This window comes from Melampsora larici-populina (assembly GCF_000204055.1).
Source record: "Melampsora larici-populina 98AG31 unplaced genomic scaffold MELLAscaffold_23, whole genome shotgun sequence".
In the NCBI taxonomy this organism is placed as follows: Eukaryota; Fungi; Basidiomycota; class Pucciniomycetes; order Pucciniales; family Melampsoraceae; genus Melampsora; species Melampsora laricis-populina.
The window spans coordinates 5,061-15,070 of record NW_006768787.1 but is presented as its reverse complement, the minus strand read 5'-3'; the positions used below and the strand labels follow the sequence as shown (position 1 = coordinate 15,070).

Genomic DNA, 10,010 nt, shown 5'->3' with positions numbered 1-10,010 from the left:
TAACCCCAATGCTTTTTGATAAGAAATTTGAATCAAACCGCGGGAATGAAAACTTTAAAGAACAACACATCCATATGTACTTCACATCGGAATTCTCTCTTCATCACTTTCACATACGTCATCTATCAAAAACAGATTAAAATGTTCATTGATAAATATGCAAACCTGTGATGGATTGTTTCATTTGAAGTAATAATGAAATTCTGATAAGCATAAGTCACACGAAGTTTGTTAAAGATGTTCCATATCTTGGTTAAAGCATCATCAACTATGATTAACCTTATGGAGACAGACGAATCGGTTATAAAATTTGATTTTGAAAGTAACTGATACATAGACTTTGATTACTCCTATATTATCCTTTTATTCATGAAAGTAGCACAGTAATAGATTACTACTAAACTCTTAGGCTCTAAAGATAACCTTTCATAAATATCATGATCATCAAATCGTGATGATTGTCTTCGCCGTGATCGAAAAATCAAATGAGTCGGATTATGTGATCCGAGCTTTGTTGGAATTCGAAGAATCGGGGAGAATTACCCCGAGATATGACTCTGGCTGAACCTGATGCCGAGTATGACCCCTTTATGTATGCCACAAAGAAGCTTGGAAAGATTTGTTCCAAGATATGGAAAATCATTGAAGCCAAGAATAATTATGTACAGTCAGCTGTTTAACTGTGACAGATACTTTTGCTGGGTTGTGTGCAAGGATTGGTCTTTAGTAGTAAACCTCTAAATTCACTCAACATCTAAGCAAAATATATCCTTGATGGTCTTGCATAGAGATTGGATTCCATTGTACCGTGTAATCAAATAATATCAGGTTTCACAACCTTTTACGACACCTCAATTTATTCAGTTTCACGCTGACCAAACTGAACTGAAGATATCTAACTTGACACAAGTCCCAATTCTTGCAGGGGCTTTCTTACCTTTGAAAGCTTGGTGCCCTGGAGAGGTGAAAATATGGTGGTCTACACCGCCAAAACTGCTGCAGTTCAAATCGGAGTGCATCACACTGAGACTTGGGTTGATCAGATTCACTGTATGGGCCATGTGAGCCATTCAAACAAAGAGTAGACATATCCAAAAAAGGAAGTGACTGAAGGTAGGCGTGCGGGATGAATTTGCCGGCAGAAATACACATTGTTAGTATATGAATGATGTAAATCAGCATGGATGACTAAACAAAATGGTTGGGCGAGTTGACCCTAGTTTGGGTTGACATTGATGAGATGTGCAACAGATGTTGATATGTTGCAAGGTGGAAAAGATGAGGTGCTTGTGGGAGAAAAGAACTACAAGGACAAAGTATCTAGGAAACAGTTCACAGACGGAATATGTGTTGCATATGTTCAATTTGGGACTCTCATCAAAAACAATCTGATTATTCTGCATTCAGCATAACTGAAACACAAGGACTTGGACAAGAAAAGCAGATAATTTCAAAAGGAAAGATAAAACATGCCTGAATGCTGAGCAGGTTGTCTGCACACTGTGAAAAACAGGTGGTGAAAAAGGATTTTGAGAATGAAAACATGTTTGATGAAATCCTGGATGTATCAGATGGATTGATTCAATTACGGGGGGTAGAACAAAGTACTATAATTTTGGAACAACGTAAGATGGTTGTAGGGTCATATCACATCTGTGAATGTGCTGGCTGAAGAAAACCTTCTCACTTAGTATAGAGGCAAAGGTTAAAGTAAATGGATGTAGCGCTAATTAGTGTCTCCTCGGCGTTCTTTTGGAAGCATTTTCTTTGCTGATGAACTGAATCTTCAAGATGTTTTGAATTTTTGAAGACAGTTTTTTTGCTCTGGGTTTTCATTGTTGTGTATGCAGGTAGGCGAGAATTCTGAATCACAGAATCATCCTACTTGCTCACGCCGGGTCAAAAGCTTACAGTTTGATGTAGTTGGTGACCCTGGAATACGCCTACACTCAGAAGTGCCTGACGTAGACCGAATTTGAGCTTATGGGCTCTACACTACGCATCAGTACTTGGGTCTTGAGCACATCCAAAGATGCGTATGGATTAGGGCTATCGGATGAGCCCAGAGAGAGCCCGGCAGATTGCCTCACTGCGGCACCATTTTCAAAAGCGCAACAAGCTACGTCTTCCCAAAGGTTTACCTTCTACTTCTCTCACTGTGGATTCATAGCCCGAAGGTGTGGTGCCTATCTTGCCAGTTAGGGTTTGTACATACCTCAGAATTTTATGCAGGTATGTGCTTTTATTTGAATAACTCTAGCATAACCTACACCCGCTGCCAACACAGTCCTGTTTGGGGATTACTGACATCTGCTGACAATGAAAGATTGCAAGGTCAACGGTGACAGATGGCCTAAGACAATAACTTGGCAATGTCTATCTTCAGAATGCATTCTCAATGGTAATTATTTCAGCTACTGATCTTCATACCCCAATCATAACATGAACCTGTAAATTGATCCGCGAGCATCTGATATATGCCTTTGAATTTTAGGTTGCAGGTGGGGTCCGATGAAGATTTGTCAATTGCGCGGAAATGATAAAGGTATTGGCAATCAACAGCGTGTCAGATATGATTGGAATCCCGACCAAAAACAGGTCACTAGCCTGAGGCTCCTTGAACCATCCGTTCCTCATAAAGTGACTGATTCAAGATTTTTTCTCCACATATCAATGGAAAATCTCCAGTTTGTCACAACTCCGGCGAAAAAGCTTACAACTGCCTGTACACTCCTTCAACTGTGCCCGCCATGTGTCAGTAAACTAACATCATCTTATCAATGGATCAAAAGTATGCTTAGCTGAAAACAATTGTTTATGTTTAGTTTGCCCCAATAATTATTAATGATACATGCTCCCAGCCCAATTGGTAAGAAGCTTCACTGTTTTTTTGATTGATCACTTTTGTTTCTTCTTGTGTGTATGATCATCAATACTTTGCACGTATATATAATTCAAAAAAATCCTATTTCAGTTTCCAATGTAATTTCACCTGAAATTGCAAAACAAACTATCACAAGACAAACTTTAGCACCAAGATTGTATGCAAAGATTGATATCTATCCAATTTCTTATATTCACATTGTATCTTTCATGAATATGTGATGTTAGGAATTGGGACTGCATAGAGGTCTTCCTCACTGCAGTCCCCACGTACATCATATGTCATTACAAGATGATCAAGAACCAAAGTACAATCTCTCTCAACTTGAAATGCAGCCAAAGATATGCCCCGTGTTTTTAACTCGGTGATCCGTCACCCGTGCGTGGAGGTGGCCCCGGAGGTATGCATCATCATCGGTCTGACGTGTACAAAACCAATTCTCGTCATCCTGATTCCTGATACGGCAAAGGAAAAATACCAAAAAGCTTTTTGAGAAAAACGAAGAAAAATATGACAGGTTCAGCGCACCCTGCTTATTCATTAGCAGCTTTATGTGAGTCTCCTTGAAATTATTCGTACTATAATTATGAATATATGTATTATTTTTCGTAAACCTATGAATTGATTTCTTCCCTTACCATCAAGATATTTTATCAAATCGGTTTCACTGATTTTTACAATTCTTGATACTTTATATATAGGTGCAGTAGGAGGTACGATGGGGTTTATTAAAACAAGATCTATACCATCTTTGATCGGAGGAATTTTGATCGGTTCGATTTATGGAATAAGTGGTCATAGAATCCAATCTGGTCAACGTTATGGTCATGAAATTGGTAAACCTCTCTTAAAATGTTTTACTTTTGTTGTCTTTCTCACATCTTGTTATTACATTCTTCTTTGGTAGCTACGGCTGCTTCTGTGATCCTTTTGGCTTCTAGTGTGGGTAGGTTTAGAAAAGCTACGGTTCCTAAGATTCTTACTGGTACTGGTTTACTTGGCACTGGTTATTATGGTAAACAAGTTAATGATTATGGATTCGGTTCATGATTTCAAACTTCTCATCTCGATTCTCGATCTTGTATACCTCCTTTTGATCTTGATCTCTTGAATACCTCATCCCTTTTCTTATTCCAATGTAAACACTCAGAAAGTATATATCACCGTGATCATTGTCAATATTCTACGAGAAACTTTTGATCGATCGGTCATTTAATCAAGCTTTGAGCGTGTAGATAAAACAGATTTTGTTAGTTGATCGGTAAACCTTGCATACCTCTCAGGAGGATTCAACAGGCCTACTCAGTAGCAACGAGATCCTAAGCCTTGAGTTCCTAATCAAGTAAAACTAATCCTCGAGTAGGATCGGAAAATTCAAAATTATTTTCAGAAGAGAACATTCACTTCAAACTCGACATCAAACATACTTCAATTTTTCAAAAAATCGCCGCTCACAAAACAAGTAAAGATGAAAAACTGCAAAGGTGTATAGGTGTGCAATATTGAATAAAACAGACATTATTGAATGGGTTCTTAGGTTCCATGAATCACTGTAAACGTCATCTCATCTCTTCACATCATGATCTTCTTCTTTTGTTCCAATCTCTTTGATTTTCTATGTCTTAAGAAAATTTATCAACGTTGTTGATACCTAGGTGGGCATGTTTATTTCGAGAACAAAAAGAGAGTGATGTGATTTACGCACGGATACCGCCCATCAAAACAGCATGTCCTCCATAAAGGTCGGAATAACCCCTTTTTTGAAGAGTGGAGTCATACCAGAACTTTAAAGGTACTGGGCAAAGTACACCGTAGCTTGGCATATAGAGACAAAGGTTCAAGGAGATCGGTGTAGAAATGAATGTCTCCTCGGCTTTTTTTAAGGAGACGTAACTGTGTTTGTTGTATTGGGATTGGATTTTTAAGATGTGTTCAATATCTGAAGACAATTTTGTCGTTCTGTGCTGTTTGTGGTTCTGATAGGCGAGAGTTCTGAACTGTGAACCCTCGACGGTCTTGTATAGACACAGAGAATGTGTTAGATGGTAATTAATGCAATTGGGACAAACATACGCTTGAAGAGAATTTCAGCTGAGCCTGCACTGTCTATACAAGCACTGGTTCTCGAGAATGTAGGATCTGGCATTTCAAAGTCGATTTCGTATAAACATTCACTCTGATTTCGTCATCAAATTTTCAATACTTCAATTTCTGCAAATCACCACTCATAAAAACATAGATGAAAAAAACTACAAAGAGATATATGTAGTGTTCAATGCAAGCAAAAAAACGGACGTTGTATCAATTTTGAGGGCACATATCACAAATCACTTTGAACGCAATCTTATTTTCATCACAATTATGATTTTGTTCTTTTTTGCTTCATCTCTTGGAAAGATTCTTGCAACAGAAGCAATGCGATCAAGTTTCGGTATATGATTTAATGATTTATGCTTTGGTCTTACTGTCAGGTCGTAATTTCTGTAGAAACAAGTAAAAATGAGTTCAATAAAAGCTATTTAACAAACCATAACACTTCGCTCAGAAAAAGAAACTCACTCGGACAGTGTGACCAGCTCTCCAGATTTCTTGAGCATCAATCTCAGCAAGTTCTTTAGCTAAATCTTCATTGTAAGTCTTACGTCCATTAAAATCTAATGATCGACGAGTTTCATCACCATTTCGAACTGATCGGTATAATTCTTCAAACACAGGTTTGTTGGCTGCTTCAAACTTAGGTGCCCAATCAAGTGCACCTCTTCGTGCAGTGGTCGAACATGCTGCATACATGTAATCCATACCTATTGAAACATAACAGATGGTTTAGTGGTTTTGAAGAAGGTTGTAGAGATTGGGTTGGTGTGACTCACCGTGAGCTCCGATCAAGGGGAAGAGGGATTGGGTGGCTTCTTCGACAGTCTCGTTAAAGGCTTCTGAAGGAGAGTGTCCATTCTCTCTGAGAACCTTGTATTGAGCCAAAAACATACCCTCTGTAAAAACCCATCAGTTATTTGTTTTCAAGACTAAAGTGTAAGTAAAATGATTTTGAGTATAGAAAGAGAAAGAAGTCTACTCACGGATACCACCCATCAAAACACCACGTTCTCCATAAAGGTCAGAGTAAACTTCCTTTTCAAAAGTAGTCTCATAAAGATAACCAGTTCCAACACCAACACCTAAAGCAATAGCTTTTTCCTTTGCCTTTCCAGTCACATCTTGGAAGACAGCGATACTACCGTTGATACCACGTCCTTCTTTGAAAAGTGTTCGCACAGTTACACCACTTCCTTTTGGAGCACAAAGGATTACATCGATATCTTTTGGTGGGACAACACCGGTATCATCTTTGTAAACAACAGAGAAACCGTGGGAGAAGTATAAAGTTTTGCCTTTGGTAAGGTATGGTTTGATTTCGTCCCATGTTTGTGATTGAGCAGCATCGGAGAGCAAGTTCATGATGATGGTACCCTTTTGAAGAGCCTCTTTGATGGGGAAGAGGGTCTTACCGGGAACCTGATTTCAAATTCGAATAAAATCAGAATATATAACGAATTATGATTGGAAATGCAAGACAAAGTGGTAGGGAAAATTGACTTACCCAACCGTCTTCCATGGCCATCTTCCAGCTCTTACCGCCTTCTCGAACACCAACGATGACGTTAAGACCATTATCACGGGCATTCAAACCTTGACCGTGACCTTGTGATCCATAACCAATCATAGCCAAAGTATCATCCTATAAAAAAGAAAATATTAATCAACTTGATTTTGGCCAAAAGAAATGTAAAAGACGAATGACATGAAAGAATACAAACTTTGAAATATTCTTGTAGTTTAGAAGCAGGCCAATCTGCACGTTCATAAACCACTTCTTTGGTACCAGCAAAATCAAGAGTTCTTATCCCACGAGATTGAACTTGATTCAAACCAGCCTTAAGGATAGATGGAGCTGCCCTTGAAGTTCGATTAGTTAAGATAGAATAAGATCTTTTGGCAGATTGTTGTGAACATGCTCGTGAGACAGATTTGAGAGTAGGAGTTAGATTGCGGTATGACATGATGTAGATTTTGTGGTTTGAAAACTTAAATGAGAAAATGTTGGTGAAGGTTGAGGTGATGAAGCGGAGGTTCGACAAGGTTTTTTTTCCTTTGGGCTCTTTCAAGTTTTTTTTTTCGCTCTACATACATAGGTGGTCAAAGCGAATCACGTGATTTGATTTGTATGTCGCGTTTACATATGAGAATATGATAAATGTCAGAGAAATCTCTGGCCGGCCCGCGGGATGCTGGCCTATGCTGGCCATTTCACAATAATTCAAATATCTTACATGCATTTGAATATCAATTGTGTGTCACAGGCCTTAATCCGCTCAACCGCGTGATACTGAGTACAGCCGTTTCATGAAAGGTTGCAATTTTTTTGTGAGAAAAGTGATCCCCGCAGCAGAAAAATTTGATAAAAGTGGCACAACCCAGCTTAAAGACTTTACGCACTTAAGCTTAACTAAGCATATCTTGCGCGTTCGCCGCGCCTGTTACAATCTTAACGGGCACTAGTGGATTAGTAAATTTTCTGTACGTAGGTGTTCGGTACAGTATCAATCGGTACAGAACTGTCGAAATCCACTATCGTTGGAAAGAAAGTGCCTCGGTACAGTACCAAATGGTGAGAACAATGGTTTCCCCGCAGATACCGAATCGGTAGAGGTCCAGTAAATTTGCTGGACCTCTACAGAATTTTGACCGATTCGGTGGATACCGAATCGTGTTTTAGACACGATTGGGGAATTTAAGGGTCGGTACAGTAAAATTTACCGTACCGAAGCCCTTTACCGAGACGATAGGAGATGCTCTTACAATCTTAACGGGCACTAGTGGATTTGCAGCCATTTGCAGGCCTTCTTCCGGTCGTTCGACTGTCACACCACACCCACTATCTGCCATAAGACAAGCTCTCGTCAAGCTCATGCATGGAGGAGAACCCCAAAACAACCCTTGGGGATGGAATGTCTGATTCCATCCCCCTTTTCACTCTTTCTCGAAGTGTCTGGGAGGACGTACCTGCCTCAAGTTCTGGTGATCAATATCCCTCTTCGAGAGACATCAAATCACCTTTCCCATCCGCCTCTGGACGTGATTTCTCTCTCCGCACCTTCCAAGCAATCACTGTTTGTTGAATCTTTTCTCACAAGACCTCTCAAAAACATTTCAATCATCATCCTTCGTGTCTGACTCAACTCCTCTATTTGTAGCTATTTGGAATACTTTCCATCAACGTAACCATTATGTCTTTGAATCAAGAACAGGGTTGGATGAATTCACGTGAGCATATTTCTATCTTTCAGCCACTTTCTCCCTTGCCTTCCACTAACATACCTCTTCACTAGTCTTTGAGGACCCTCCACTTATTCACGATGGACCAGATGCCCCAGCTCGCCAAGCTGGAGATAATTTGCTTCCCAAACCCGGTTCTCCAGCACGAGTGAAATTTGATAAAACCCATGAGGTCAAAATCAATGTTGAGTTCAAGATCGCTTTTGAGGACGAGCCGGACGAGCCACAAGTCCGCATCGGAGGATTGACGAAGTCTAAACCAAAGAAGACTTTTACTCTTATCAATTCTAACAACCTTCCTAACGGAAAAGGCAAATTTGTACGTGCCTGTCTCATAGGTAAGAGTCTGAATGACTTCAAGGTTTTGTGCGGCAACGTCATTGGCGATATGCGAGAGGGGATGAATAAGGTCATCCTGACTGGGGAGATGGCCAAGGAGTTGATATGGAAAGTCAAGGTTGGCAAGGTCTCGTTCACCCTCAGTTCGTATACAGAGTGGCAGGATTTTGTGGGGACTATCGATAGGTCCAAAAACAAAATCGGAGACCTCACAATCAGTACCCCTAGTGATGCTCAAAAGAAGCGTGAATTGGCGGCGGTTTGTTTTGATTTTCTACCTTGATTAACAAGTCCCGAATTGATTGTTTGGAATTCCACAGGTTTCAGCGACTGATCGACTTTTGAACAAGAAGTCGTTAACGCCTTTGGAGATTAAGGTGTGGCTGGCTTCCAAGTCTTCTCTTGGCAGAGCTGATCGAAGGATCTTGTTTGTATTTCTAGGAACATCAAGATGAAAGGACGTCCTGGGAGCTTGTAGACAAGCTCATCCACCGCCATAGCCAGATTGGTCCTGGTGGCGATGGTGGCAAAATTTTAAGAGCACCCTGGGACCCAACCTTCCGTTATCACTTTTCATTGCAAGGCGCTCATATCTGGGCGAAAGCAGTAGTAAGCATTACCCTAGTTACCATCTGGATCAACTGGAGTTAATTTATCTAAATTTGCTAGATTGATGGAACCGCGACTTTGGAGATGCCTCCTGACTCTCGAGCTTACCGCGAGGTAATGAAAAAAACCAAGTGTCGTGGCGACTCGTCAAGTTCCAAAAATGTGCACAGTTCCAATTTGAAGCGAAACCGCCATGATGGCTCTGAAGTCGCATTACCGAGTGACCCATCGAACCAAAAAAATTCTGGTCCTTCTGCTTCTGCGGCCCACAAAAAGTCAAAGGTGATATGCGCTGGACAACCGACTCTTCCAGCCAAACCAGTTATTACACAAACGACTTCAACCTCAAGTCAAGGTGATTTCTGCATACTTTCAACTCAAGAAACCACCACGTACCACAACTCACACATTGTTTGATTTCATTTGCTTTCTAGCCGGTTCAGGAGTACATGCTCACATCGATCCATTGCTTCAAAACTCAAACATCATTGATATGACTGGCTTAGGTTGTGAAGGAGATTTTGAAGAAGACCTTGAAGGGGATTTTCAAGATGATTTTGAAGACAGAACGTTTACCTCAGACGACATAGAAATCATGTCTTGAGCTTAACAACCGTTACTGGTCTCTGCTAGCGTTTAGTGTTATTTACAAAAAGAGCGTTGTTATTTCTGGGTTCACCCTCAAGTGACAACCAATTGCTCACAGTTTTCATGTTGTCTTTCCACCCAAGCGAAGTCTAGTTTGATTATCTATCTGGTTAATTTTTCAAAAGAGATGGTATCTTTTCCTATTCAATAAAACCTGGTGTCTTTCGATCGCTCAATGTTTTTGACTGCCTCTCGC

The 10,010-nt window shown here is 40.2% G+C and overlaps 3 protein-coding genes across 3 annotated transcripts; 2 read left to right on the top strand and 1 right to left on the bottom strand.

The window, feature by feature from the left end:
* Positions 1 to 3,394: 3,394 nt before the first annotated feature.
* Positions 3,395 to 3,934, top strand: MELLADRAFT_107330 (uncharacterized protein; the record flags this gene model as incomplete). The annotated part of the gene is made up of 3 exons (XM_007411155.1): positions 3,395 to 3,437; positions 3,586 to 3,720; positions 3,792 to 3,934. 3 exons carry the CDS (start codon positions 3,395 to 3,397, stop codon positions 3,932 to 3,934), a joined length of 321 nt encoding a protein of 106 aa, XP_007411217.1.
* Positions 3,935 to 5,068: 1,134 nt separating this feature from the next.
* On the bottom strand, positions 5,069 to 6,974 carry MELLADRAFT_48705 (uncharacterized protein; the record flags this gene model as incomplete). Its single annotated transcript, XM_007410940.1, has 6 exons — positions 5,069 to 5,365; positions 5,444 to 5,685; positions 5,755 to 5,874; positions 5,962 to 6,397; positions 6,483 to 6,620; positions 6,700 to 6,974. The coding sequence occupies 6 exons, from the start codon at positions 6,940 to 6,942 to the stop codon at positions 5,333 to 5,335; spliced, it is 1,212 nt and encodes a 403-aa protein (XP_007411002.1).
* A 1,195-nt stretch (positions 6,975 to 8,169) lies between these two features.
* MELLADRAFT_107328 (uncharacterized protein) lies at positions 8,170 to 9,770 on the top strand (the record flags this gene model as incomplete). Its single annotated transcript, XM_007411156.1, has 5 exons — positions 8,170 to 8,206; positions 8,272 to 8,816; positions 8,878 to 8,934; positions 9,227 to 9,280; positions 9,480 to 9,770. The coding sequence occupies 5 exons, from the start codon at positions 8,170 to 8,172 to the stop codon at positions 9,768 to 9,770; spliced, it is 984 nt and encodes a 327-aa protein (XP_007411218.1).
* Positions 9,771 to 10,010: the final 240 nt, after the last annotated feature.